The sequence below is a fragment of the Mus caroli genome, chromosome 2 (genome assembly GCF_900094665.2).
Source record: "Mus caroli chromosome 2, CAROLI_EIJ_v1.1, whole genome shotgun sequence".
NCBI lineage: Eukaryota > Metazoa > Chordata > Mammalia > Rodentia > Muridae > Mus > Mus caroli.
The window spans coordinates 34,628,663-34,642,827 of NC_034571.1; the positions used below are offsets into that span (position 1 = coordinate 34,628,663).

General features: G+C 42.1%; 1 protein-coding gene across 4 annotated transcripts in view; it reads right to left on the minus strand.

Moving 5' to 3' along the window:
- Nucleotides 1-14,165, minus strand: part of Nr6a1 (nuclear receptor subfamily 6 group A member 1) — a 193,153-nt gene that overhangs the window by 25,529 nt on the left and 153,459 nt on the right. For all 4 annotated transcript variants that reach the window (XM_029474597.1, XM_021185940.2, XM_029474598.1 and 1 more), the window contains 2 exons: nt 11,727-11,969; nt 268-323 (listed from right to left, as the gene is read on the minus strand). In XM_029474597.1, the coding sequence (XP_029330457.1) occupies nt 268-323; nt 11,727-11,969 (299 nt within the window). The remainder of the gene's footprint in view (nt 1-267; nt 324-11,726; nt 11,970-14,165) is intronic.

The window sequence follows — 14,165 nt, forward strand, 5'->3', positions numbered from 1 at the left end:
TCCAGGACAGCCAGGGCTATACAGAGAAACCCTGTCTCGAAAAACCAAAAAAAAAAAAAAAAAAAAAAAGTGTTTTCACATTTAGATTATAAAAGCAGTTTTTATAGAAGTAAAAACAAAGATGGCAGAGAAGAGGATCAAGGTAAATGGCCTGGGGAGCTTTACATTATCACGCTTCTAGACCACACTTAGAGAGTGGTATAGGACTCACCTGGACAGGCCCAAATGCTCTTCTAGACCACACTAAGAGAGTGGTATAGGACTCACCTGGACTGGCCCAATGCTCTTGTTCCGGCCTCCAGGCATGCCATCTTCTCTGATAGCTAGAAGGAAATGTAGACAGAAGCACACTCAAAGTTGTTTATGAACAAAATGAAAACTTAACTGTTCCAGTTCTTAGTAGACAGAGGCAGGCAGATCTCTGTGCCTTCTAGGCCAGTCTACATAGCGAGTTCCAGGACAGCCAGAGCCACACAGTTAGACCTTGTTTCAAAACAAACAAACAAACAACCACATATACATACACAAAAACTTACCAGGCTAAAAGTAAAATGTAATAAGTAGTGAAACTATGATTAAAACTCAGGTTTTTCTGGATCCATATTGTACTTTATTTCTGTAAGTTGCCCCATAAGCAGCAGATACTTTTGGGTCTCCAAGGCACTAGATACATACTGTACACATTTAAGATATTCAGCAAAAATGGTGACATTGTTAACAAGTCCCAGTTTCAAATATCCCTCCAGAATATGGCACATCTCAAGACTGAGAGATATTTTAGTCAGAGTTTTATTGGGAGAAGTGAACAACACCTGCATTTTAATATAAAATATATTTCATTCTCTTCCTAAGTTTAAATTTAAAGGATCAGGACAAGGTTTTTGGTTTTATTTATTTTATCTTGTTGTGTTTGTGGGACTTGAACCCAGCAGTTCATACGTGCTAAGAAACACTCTGCTATCCAGATAGACGCCCAACCCTGGAGAACATGGCTTTTGATTTTTTTGTTTTTATAAACTGGAACATTGGCCTCACTAATTTCTCCTTACAAAAGCAGGAAGTTGAAGCTGAAGGAACTTAAACACACACGCACGTATGTATGTATGTATGTATGCATGCATGCATGCCTGTCTGCCTGGTGCCCACCAAGATTATCTGGGTCCTCTGCAAGAGCAGCATGTGCTCTTAACCACTGAGCCATTTTAACCAGCCCCCAAATGATACTTAGATGGGGGGGGGGTTATTGTTATTGTGTCTCAGTCAGGGTTTCTATTCCTGTACAAACATCATGACCAAGAAGCAAATTGGGGAGGAAAGGGTTTATTCAGCTTACACTTCCATACTGCTATTCATCACCAAGGAAGTCAGGACTGGAACTCACGCAGGTCAGAAAGCAGGAGTTGATGCAGAGGCTGTGGAGGGATGTTCTTTACTGGCTTGCTTCCCCTGGCTTGCTCAGCCTGCTCTCTTCTAGAACCCAGGCCAAGGATGGCACCACCCACAATGGGCTGGGCTTTCCCCCTTGATCACTAATTGAGAAAATGCCTTACAGTTGGATCTCATGGAGGCATTTCCTCAACTGAAGCTCCTTTCTCTGTAATAACTCCAGCTGTGTCAAGTTGACACAAAACTAGCCAGTACAATTGACCCCTTGTCAACTTTACACACAAACACATCACTAGTAAGCCTCAACCCTTACATTCTTATTCATCCCCAAGATCTAAAGAACTTTAAACGTCCCACAGTCTTTACATATTCTTAAAATTTCTATCTCTTTAAAATATCTTATCTCTTTTAAAATCCAAAGTCTTTTAAAATTCAAAGTCTCTTAACTCTGGGCTCCGCTAAAATAGTTTCTTCCTTCAAGAGGGAAAAATATCAGGGCACAGTCACAATCAAAAGCAAAAATTAAACTCCAACTATCCAATGTCTGGGATCCAACTCATGATCTTCTGGGCCCCTCCAAGGGCTTGGGTCACTTCTCCAGCCCTGTCCATTGTAGCACACAGCTTTTCCTCTAGGCTCCAGATGCCTGTACTCCACTGCTGCTGCTGCTCTTGGTGGTCATTCAAGGTCCTGGCATCTCCAAAACACTGCATGACCCCTTCAGTCCTGGGCCATCAATTGCAACTGAGGCTGCACCTTCACCAATGGCCTTCCATGGCCTCTCACAGTGCTGAGCCTCAGCTGCTCTGCATGACCCCTTCATGCCTTCAAAACTAGTACCATCTGAGTGACTCTTACACATTACCAAGTCCAGTCACAGCACAGGTACAACCTTGGCTCTGTGAGAGCCTCTGTGCTCTCAGAAAACACTTCCCAGAAGATGTCACCTCAGTGATGCTGGTCTCTTCTTAATCACCGCTAATTTCTTAGCTCCTGCTAACCAGCATCAATAGTCCCAGTAATGCAAAAGTTTCACTTTAGTAGTTCTGGTATCTTGTTAATCACAGCTGATTCTTCAGCCCCAGCTAACCAGAACCACGGAATCTTACCAATCAAAATAGCAATGGCCCTGAAAAGAGTCTTTAATTTTCCCTATGAAATTTCACAAGCCAGACCTCCATCTTCTGCACTGTTCTCAACATTATCTTCCAAGCTCCTACACAACTTCAACAGAGCTCTTAACAACGAATGGATCTTCAAGCCCAAAGTTCCAAAGTCCTTCCACAGCCCTCCCCAAAACATGGTCAGGTTGTCACAGGAATACCCCACTGTGCTGGTACCAATTTGTCTTAGTCAGGGTTTCTATTCCTGCACAAACATCATGACCAAGAAGCAAGTTGGGGAGGAAAGGGTTTATTCAGCTTACACTTCCATACTGCTGTTCATCATCAAGGAAGTCAGCTGCTTGTGGACGTTGTACATCGTGGTGCGGAGCCTAGTGCGCACCACGATGTACAACGTCCACAAGCAAGTTGGGGAGGAAAGGGTTTATTCAGCTTACACTTCCATACTGCTGTTCATCACCAAGGAAGTCAGGACTGGAGCAGGTCAAGCAGGTCAGAAAGCAGGAGCTGATGCAGAGGCCATGGAGGGATGTTCTTTATTGGCTTGCTTCTTCTGGCTTGCTCAGGCTGCTCTCTTATGGAACCAAGACTACCAGCCCAGAGATGGCACCACCCACAAGGGGCCTTTCCCCCTTATGGAGACACTTCCCCAACTGAAGCTCCTTTCTCTGTGATAACTCCAGCAGTGTCAAGTTGACACAAAACTAGCCAGTACAGTTTGTTTTATGCATGTAGGGGTTTTGCTTGCATATATGTCTGTGCACCAAATGTACCTGGTGCTCTGGAGGCTAGCAAAGGGTGCTAGATACCCTGGGACCAGAGCTTCAGACAAACAAAATAAAACAATATCAACAACCATTATTACTATTTTTATCATTGTTTTGTTTTTATTAATCAATCAATCAATTAATTAAAAATTGAAGATAGTCTTATTGTAACACAGACAGGCTTGCTTTGTAGACCAGGTTGACCCCAAACTTCTAGAGATCTGCCTGTCTCTGCCTCCCAGGTGCTGGGATTAAAGGAGAACATCTTATATATAGTGAGTGTGAACTCTGGTGGAGGCTGAGCTAGAACTCCCTTTTGTCATCTCTTCACATGTGCTGGTATTATAGGCATGGCATGGATCACTATGCCTTGCATCATTATTAATGAAGGTTCTTTTTTTTTTTAAAGATTTATTTATTTTATTTATATGAATATACTGTAGCTGTTCTCAAATACACCAGAAGAGGGCATCAGATCTCATTACAGATGGTTGTAAATCACCACGTGGTTGCTGGGAATTGAACGCAGGACCTCTAGAAGAGCAGTCAGTGCTCTTAACCTCTGAGCCACCTCTCCAGCCCATGAAGGTTCTTAATATGGGGGCACAACACAGGAAAAGGCCTCAGAAAAAGACATCTTTTGAAGTGAATCTTACAGGAGGATTTAGGAAGGTAGAAAAAGATTGCTTCAAGTTCAATAAAGAGCGACCTGAAAGGCTCAACAGGAGGTAGTGGTGCTCTCCCTTAATCCCAGCACTTGGGAGGCAGAGACAGGTAGAACTCTAGAAGTTTGAGGCCAACCTGGTCTACAAAGTGAGCTCCAGAGCGGCCAAGGGTACATCCTGGAGGGAGGGAGGGGGGAGGGGGAGGGGGGAGAGGGAGAGGGAGAGGGAAAGGGAGGGAGAGAGAGAGAGAGAGAGAGAAGAAGGAGGAGGAGGAGGAGGAGAGAGAGAGAGAGAGGAGAGAGAGAAAGAGGAGAGAGAGAGGAGGAGAGAGAGAGAGAGAGGAGAGAGAGAGAGAGAGAGAGAGAGAGAGAGAGAGAGAGAGAGAGAGAGAGAGAGAAACTAAAAGGCTCAAAGCCTATTCATTCTGGGAACTTCCAAATGGTTAAATCAGGAGAAAGCATTCAGGGAGGATGAGTTAGTTATATGTGGGAAGAATAAGTGAGTAATGGGGCCAGAGAGACCAAGTACGGCAGATCCTAAAAAGCCAAGGCTATCAGGCCTTGTGGATTATAGCTGATGGGGCTGGAGATAGGCAGCAATGCAGGGGAGTGATACGGTCCAGAGCAGCACTTCTGAAAAACTGTGATGAGGGCTTGAAAAAAGCAGTATTAACTCCAGCAACCAAGGGTAAACTAACACGCCATGGAACCAAGTCTGGCTATAACCTTGGGGTGGGGGTGTTGCCTCAAAAGGTGATAGCTTCAAATATGAGTTTCTGTATTAATGAAAGGCTAACAGGAGTTGCATTTTCTTTCAAGTAAACATTCTCGGTGTGCTAAAAAAATATATACTTCTGAATAGACGAGTATGGATCTAAATCCTGCCTGCTCTGTGTAATTATGGTCAAATTTCTTCATTCCTCTGAATCTAGGCTATCAACAGCAAAGAGCATATTGGTTCTTATCATCTTATATCACTAACAGTGTGACTAAAAACTGTGGTTAAAAGCTGGTAGGAAAAGTAGGCTCATAGTAACTATTCCTTCTCCCATCTCTTTACTATGAACACAGAGGTTAAATAAACCAAGATTCCTTTTTCAACTTTGCAAGAGTCTGTATACTGTCATCTGTATAAGGGATACCATATTCTACTGAATTTGGAAAACATACATAGCCTATATTGAAAATAAATGTACACTAACTGTTGTCCCAAACCCTTCTTTCAACATAACTTCAAATTTTAAAAATCTTTAAAATACTTTCCTCATCTTTCAGGGTTAATGGCAATACTGAAACACTCCCAATTTCAATAATGACATCTCACATGTTTTATTTACCTTTAACTCCCAGTTACAGAAGGAAGGCTTATCACTGGCAGATAAAACATGCAGGGCAGTGGTGGCACTCACCTTAAATCCCAGCACTTGGGAGGCAGAGACAGGCGGATTTCTCAGTTTGAGGCCAGCCAGTGAGTTCCAGGACAGCCAGGGCTACACAGAGAAACCCTGTCTTGAAAAAACAAAAAACCCCCAACCAACCAACCAACCAACCAAAAAAACTGGGGACATACTTCAGAAGAGATCTCACACTCACTGTTCTGAAGATGAGGAAGAACTTTGCAAACCGTACTCTTGCTTAAAGGACCACTCATCTCAGACCTTAAAAAGTGCACATACTATGTGTTAAAATACTATTGTCTTGAGCAAAACCCAAAATTAGTCCACTCTCACTGAGACTCAGAGAAATGAAGCAACAGAGATATAGAAACTCAACAGCAGAATCAGTCCTAGTTTTATTTCTTATACTACAAGTGTCTTATAGTAGAAATAAAAGACTTTTAGAGCCATGCAGTGGTGGTGCACGCCTTTAATTCCAGCACTTGAGAGGTAGAGGCAGGCAGATTTCTGAGTTCGAGGCCAGCCTGGTCTACAAAGTGAGTTCCAGGACAGACAGGGCTACACAGAGAAACCTTGTCTTGAAAAACAAAAAACAAAAACAAACAAAAAATAGACTTTTAGATGGTATATAAACTCTTAACTATACATTTACTTTATTGTGTATTAAAATACTTAGTTGTAGTGGCTTATGCCTTTATTCCCAGCACTCAGGAGGCAGAAGCAGTCAGATATCTAAGTTCAAGGCTAGCCTTGTCTAAAGAGTGAGTTCAAGGAAAGCCAAGATGACATACAGAAATCCTGTCTTGAATACCATCCCCCTCTAAAAAAAGCTGATTTAAAGCTGGCAATAATACCCATTAATCAGAGATGGTAAATCTGTCAAGATAGCATGAAAATGCCTTATGCCTTTGTTAAAATAAAACCCATTTCAAAGCTTATAATACACTGTCAGACAATCTTTCATTAGATCTTCACAATTCCCCATGCATTTCTCAGATAAGGTAACCAGGTAGACACCTGCTCAGAGCTGCACAAGGAAGAATGACAGCTTGAACTTCAATCTAGGTCTTTTAATTCTGAACCACTTATTCTCATTTATTTTTTTATTATTTTCTTTATAGTTTGTTGGGACAGGGTCTAATGTAGCCCAAACTTGCCTCAAGCTAACTGTAGCTGAGGCTAACCCTGAACTTCCAATAGTACCAGTACACAGAACTCAATGTTACAGGAGAGCCTCTCCTGAGGTTCCAGTCCTAGCCTATGACAACAGAGCTGCATCATTTCTTTATCTGCCCAGAAGCAGCATGCACACTTTTCCTAAACTGGACCTCACTTATCTGTCATTCCTCAACCAGAAAATGCAAACACATGAAGACAAAACCAAATCCCTGTTCAAAACCTGTTGGTGGCTTTCTCTAGTCTAGGGCTAAGTCTGAGCTTGTCAGATTGTTAAGATTCTTTGTGATCTGTTTCCTGGGAGACTTCCAATCCTTATTTCTTACCATAAATGGGCATCTTCATCTACAGAGCTCTTTATACAAGTGACATCATTTCACTCTACTGATTCAAGTTAATACCAGGATTGTGCAACAAGTATATCAAATGCTTTCGTTATCTTTGATATACACTACTAAGGATGTAGCATCACTTCTATGACATTCCTGCCCAAAATATGTAACCTGAATCTAATGGTGAAGGAACAACAAATCCAAATTGAAGACTAATCCATAAAATAAACCACCTACTTGCTTTAAAAATCAACAATGTTACTTCGAGGCCAGCCTGGTCTACAGAGTGAGTTCCAGGACAGCCAGGGCTACACAGAGAAACCCTGTCTCGAAAAACAAGTGCTAGAAGTAAAGGCATGTGCCACCACTGCCCGGCATATAGCATTTTCTTAATCAGTGACTGAGAGAGAGAGGGCCCAGCCTTCATTGTGTGTGAGGACATGCCTGGGTAGATGGTTCTGGGTTTCATAAAAAAGTAGCCATGAAGCAAGCCATGAAGAGTAAGCTGTGAGCAAGCCAGTAAACAGTAAACAGCACCACTCCATGGCCTCTGCATCAGCTCCTGCCTCCGGGTTCCTGCTCCAACTTCACTCCATGATGAATAGTGGTACCGCAGCAATAGTAACCTCACTAAGACACCAGCCTTCATCACATTCTAGCTAAACTCTCCTTGGAAACAATTTTCCCTATCTAGCTATTAATTATTTTTAGACTTCACTTTTGGTCAAACCAATGCTCATTTCTGTTGGACTCCATTCAATGGATTTGGCTGCAAGTTAGAACTATTGTGTTGTACGCCTAATAGTGACTAGTATTTCTATCATGGATACTGGAATTCTTTCATAAGGAAGAATGGTCACTTGTGTTCATTCAATTACATCTTTCTCTCCTTCCCTCCCTTCCCCTCCTCTCTTTCTTAATATTTATTATTATAAATAAGTACACTGTAGCTGTCTTCAGATGCACCAGAAGAGGGCATTCAATCTAATTATGGCTGGTTGTGAGTCATCATGTGGTTGCTGGGATTTGAACTCAGGACCTTCGGAAGAGCAGTCAGTGCTCTTACCCACTGAGCTATCTTGCCAGCTCCTAGTTATTTCTATCAGTATGAGCACGCACATACTTATTCCTGAGCCTACAGACAAATCTAAAGATATTCTGCTATCAAGTTAGAACCACTGTGTTTCCTGGAAGCTCCCAGGCTGAGTTCTATGCCCTTTCACTGTGCCCTGTGTGCTCACTCACACAATCCCACATACTGTCTTTCTTTCTTATTTATTATGTGTATGTGGGTTCCTGTGGAGGTCACAAAGGGGTCCTGAATCTCCCAGAGACTGACTGAAAGGTGATTGTGAGCTGCCTGACATGAGTGCCGGTGTCCAGACTCTGGGTCTCTACAAAAGCAGCAAATGCTCTTAACCACTGATCCATTTCTTCAGGCTCCCCACCCCATTATCTCTCCAAGCTCCTCCTATTTTTAGGCACTCTAAAACTCTCCAAGTTTTTACTTTTCTTGTTCTAGCCCTGCATCCAACTAGTTTTCCATGGAGACATCACTCTTTTTACTGACACTTAAAACAAGATCTGGGTGCTCTTGCTTGCTCTCCCCACCCCCATACCCCTCTGTGTGTGTGTGTGTAGCCTCATCCAGTGGTTAGAGTTTAGAAATACATGTATGTGTACTCACCCACTCCACCCACCTACCTACCTACCTACCTACCTACCTACCTACCTAATCATCCATCCACCCAGCCATCACACCCATATTGATACCACTGATTCTAACCCAAATTTTCATTCTGGCCTTTCTTGATTGATTAATCTTTCTCAAATATAGTGTATTTATTTGCTTGGCCAACTATTCAATTAGAGACAGAATTCCTTACATACAACCTTGAGAGAAACAATTTTACAAACCTGAGTGCTTTGTTTGTATACAATTGTTTTGTCCTTACCATTACAAAATGTAGTTAAAATACTGTTTTCCAAGGCCAGCTCTCTTCCCTCTATCATCTCAGTGTGGTTATGTGATTCATTTTAATACTAGTTGCATCCTCAGTGTTGACTATATCTCTCCACCACAACATATTTGGTTTGATAAGCTCTTTATCGCCATTAAAATTCACCTGTTTTATAATATGCAATTCTATGACTTTTGAGTTATAAATAAAATTATTATCACCAGCGATGAAAGTTTCAGAGTATTTTTTTACTTCCAAAATAGTCCCACTGCACATGTAATTTAGTCCTGTAATTTAGTTCTTAAGACCAACTAGAAGGTGGTAGTTTCCCTCAGCAGCCTTAACTAGGCTACTAAACCAGCTTCTGGGAAGGCAAACAGTCTGTGTCCATGTGTCACAGTCTCTGGGCTGTAGCTTAGGATTCTCAGAGATGTTATGTTGTCAAGAAGGTATCCTATAGCTGGGCAGTGGCAGCACATGCCTTTAATTCCAGCACTTGGGAGGCAGAGGAAGGCAGATTTCTGAGTTCGAGGCCAGCCTGGTCTACAGAGTGAGTTCCAGGACAGCCAGGGCTACACAGAGAAACCTTGTCTGGAAAAAAAACAAAAACAAAAACAAAACAAAACAAAACAAAAAAAGGAGGAGGGGGAGGGGCAAGGGGAGGGGAAGGGGAAGATGAAGACAAAGAGGAAGAAGAGGAAGATGATGATGATAATGATATCCTATAACCTCAAGGCTTGAGGTATTTAGCACTCACAGGCCCTGGGCAATGAAGGAAGATGAGAAAAGTGGAGTATAAAGCCAAATCAGGGTGAGGTTAGAAGGACATATTGGTCTGAAATTGGTAACTGACCAGGGTTTCTGAATGAGACAAGTAATAGTAGGGAAGATAAAGGACTTCCAGGTAGAAGAGCAAACTTGAACACATGTGGAACAGCATAACGTTGGGCCCTGAGACCTTCCTCTAGCCAGAGAAGTTACAAAGACAGGCAGGGAACAATCTTGGCAACCCTTCAAATGCCCTACTATGGTATTTGTTTAACATATAGCCAACACACATATTCTAATATGCAAATAGCTATACCACACAGGAGATTTGTGGATCAGTATATTGCCTCTGTGATTAGGCATAGCTCTGCTTAATAACACATTATAACTTCAAAATGATTAAATATGATCATAATCATAATTAAGCTAAGTATTACTAAGTGATTTTCTGCTCCTAAGCTGCATGTGTAAACTGGGAGTAAGAATCAATAGGATTAGTGTGTGCAACCAACAGACGAAGAATACAAAGTATAGAACAGTTTACAGCACATGTAAGTGCTCAATAAATATTAGTTCTATGAATAAACCGTAAGGCACTACATTATCTAAATGTTCTTCAATAAGTCTTACCTTTCTTTTTTTTTCCTTTTATTTTAGCGGGGGGGGGGGAGCATCTATTTAGTGTGTGTGTGTGTGTGTGTGTGTTGCACATGCCACAGCACACCTGCGAAGGTCAGCAGACAACTGTCAGGAGTTGATTTGCTCTTTCTTAAATATGGCTTGGTGCCAGGACTCTCTCACTTTTCTTCATAATTGTAAAGCTCTCAAAATAACATTTTTTCTTACCTATTATTTTTCTCATTTCCAGTTTGGTTTTTCATCATTTCTATTCTTCTTCTTTTTTTGGGGGGGGGGAGAAGGGAGGGGTGGGGTTTCTCTGTGAAGAAACCCTGGCAGGCATAGAACTTACTCTGTAGACCAGGCTGGCCTTGAACTCAGAGATCCGCCTGCCTCTGCCTCCTGAGTACTGGGATTAAGGGTGTGTGCCACCACTCTCTGGTTTTTCATCATTTCTGACTCCTTGATGGCTCAGTGGTTATAAGCACTGGCTGGTTTTGCAGAGGATCTGGGTTCAGTTCCTAGCACCCACATGGGAACATACATATGTCTGTAACTCCAGTTCCACAGGATCCGATACCTTTTCTGACCTCACAGGTTCCTTCCTATGTGCACATGAAACACATACACTCAGGTACACATATACCATGAAATTAAATAAATGTTTACAATTTTTATTTATTTGTGTGGGGTACATATATGTCAAGGTGCTCCTCTGGAGGCCAGAGGGCAACCATAGAGGTCCTATGGATAAAACTCAGGTGAAGAGTCCTGGTGGCAAGCACCTTTACTGACTGAGCCATCTTGCCATCCCAGTATTTTTCTTTTTAAATATTTATTTTAAAAGAATTTAAGTTATGTGTCTGTGCAGGAGATATGTGCCTGTGAGAGCAATTGTCCAGGGAGAAGAGAAGAAGGTATGAGATCTGAACAGGTATGAGGAGCTGGAGTCACAGTCAGTTCTGAGCTGACTCATGTGTGGGTGCTGGGAACTGAGACAGAGTCCTTTCCAAGAGCAGTACGTGCTCTCTCCAGGCCTCTCCTGGGCATTTCTAAGAACTTTCTAACTGGCTACTTTGCTTTCTCTACTCAGTCCTTCAAAGCTTATTCAATTCAGTTTACTCATGGCATCTCAGGCTAATAGCTCCCAGAAAACTTCTCAATAATAGGCCCAGTATCTGAGTAGGCTATGGTTTTGTTGTTTTTTCGAGACAGGGTTTCTCTGTGTAGCCCTGACTGTACTGGAACTCACTCTGTAGACCAGGCTGGCCTCGAACTCAGAGATCTGCCTGCCTCTGCCTCCTGAGTGCTGGGACTAAAGGTTTGCACTGTCACCACCGCCTGGCTGAGTATGCTGCTTTTAGTACACAAAATGACATCAAGTCCTACTTCATGCCTTTCCAATTAAACTCCTGTCATTTCTTGAAAGTTTGTGGAGTATACAGTACATGGTTAAAAACTACTGAAAAGTATAATAGTTGCAGATGAGTGAGGGGATGAGGGGTAGGCAGTGTGCCCTGAGCACCAACTCACCCTTCCTGTTCATGCCCATCTGGAGACACTTGAGCAGGCGGCAGTATTGACATCTGTTCCTCTGCTTCCGGGACATGACACAGTTCTTGTCACGACTGCACCGATACACCCGTTTGTTGCAAATGCTCCTCTTGAAAAACCCCTTGCAGCCCTCGCAGGAGATGATCCCATAGTGCAAGCCCGTAGCACGGTCCCCACAGATGAGACAGGTTCGTTGTTCAGCTCGATCATCTGGGACGGAAACTAAATTATGGATAAGTCAGCACTGTAAAAACAATGGGGTTAAACTCACAGTTCACAAAACCTTCAGCCCTGCTCTAGGTAAATCACAAACACCACAACTCAGGCTACCTGAAGTGCCTTCTCCAAATCATCTACCCATTAGCCTTTGGGAAAGAGTTGCTGTTGTAACTCCATGCTTTTAATCTAGTAATGCGGTGTTCTTCCTCTGTGTCATTCCTAAATCAGTGTTAAGAAAAATGGGCAAATAAGCACTTTATAGTCAAGACCAAAGCTCATAGTAGACACGGCTGAGGAAGAGTTAAGTTTACAACAAAACATGCCCCTGAAGCCTTGAATGAGTAAATTTATCAAAAAAAAAATCAATAGATGAAAAATAGTCTGGGCAATGGAATTTATCAGAGAAACAGCATGTTTGCAGTGGAAGGGCTCAGACTTAAAATGGTCTCTATATCAGCAGGATCTATGACACTTTGGGGGAATTTGCTGATCCCAGTAAAAAACATACAAGATGAGCTTTATTGTGGTATTCAAACCACATGATGTCATGTCAAAAGGGAAAACAAGACAGTATGAAAATCTTTCACTAGTCTAAAGATAAAGCAAGCTATACACCAAAAAGAATAATGAGAGAATGGATAAAGCATTTCACACTTAAGGCCAGTGAGGTGGCTCAGGAGGTAAAAGCACAGGTTTTTACCTGAGTTCAATCTCCAGAAGCTGTGGTGGATAGACAAAGCCAACTACTAAAAGTTGTCCCTCGCCAGCACAAGCACATGACCCTGACATACACCTCACACAATAAACTTTAAAAATTTCAAATTCAAAAATCAATAAACGTGCTAAGAACATTGAAAATGAAAAGTCTCATGAGTTATCACTGAAGGTTTGCCAGGACCTGAATTCAGTATTTTAAAAATATGTTAAATAAAGGAAAGGGGAGTGGAGTCAAGCATCTAACTCATGTCTTGTTCCATGTCCCAATAGTCAGAGAAGGGAGCAACATGGAAAGGCAGTTCAGAGTTATAAACTATTGAACTTCATGCTTAGTAGAGAATTATTAGGATTTGGTGAAGAGCTAGATATAGACAATATGGTGGGAAGAGCTTACCTGAAGGCCCCCAGCCCAGGAAGCCTTGAGGTACAGGAAGAAAGGAAGGTAACATTTGGCTTACAAAGCTCTAGAACAGGGGCAGGATAAGGCCTCTTTAGGCCTCTGGGCCCAAAACTAGGCTCTGCCACTTGTTAGCACTGTCTCTGTGAAAGGAACTGGCCATTTTTTAAAGTGTAAAAACCTACCAGCAAGACAAGCAAAGGTGGAGAAGAAGGTGTAACTGGAAGTAACCTTTGCCATGATGTAGTGCTCAATAGCGTTCTTCAATGAGAGTTTACTGAGAAAGAGTCAAACTCCTTTCTAAAGTACCCAAATAATTCACTAAGCTTCACCAAGAAGAGCTCCATGGAACCATCTCGTGACACAATAAGGGGATCTTACCCTAATATGGAAAAGTCATGATCTGACCATAACCTTAATCTGAAAATTGCTTTGTTGTTTTGTTGACTCAGGATGTTGCGTAGCTGAGACTGTTTTTAAACTTCTGATCTATTTGTCTTCATACATACATACATACATGTCTCCATACATGTGCTGGGATTATAAGCCTGTGCCACCATGTCTAGCTGTTTCCAAAATGTTTCTGGTCATTTATGGTAGCTAGCAGTAAGTAAAGGTTACATTACCCCCTGTTATTCACAGCATGCAAGAGTGGGGCAAGACTGCTCAAGGCAAATAGGTGGTAGCCATGTCAAAGAATGGCTGTGAAGCAGTGAAAAGAAAGCTTAGGGATTAAGGTAAATGGGACAAAACCGCAATTTCTTGAAAACATCCTAAATGTGGCCTTTATACATGTAGTCTTTCATATAGTCTTGCAAACCTTAAGAGCAATCTTAAGAACTTTTCTATAGTTAGAAATTACTCTACTATGAAGAACACATACTGTTATGTTGAATGTTGCTTTTTCAAACTCCTACTAAGAGAGTTAAGGCTGGGCATGGTGGCACCTTTAATCCCAGCACTCGGGAGGCAGAGGCAGACAGATTTCTGAGTTCGAGGCCAGCCTGGTCTACAAAGTGAGCTCCAGGACAGCCAGGGCTATACAGAGAAACCCTGTCTTGAAAAATTAGAGAGAGAGAGAGAGA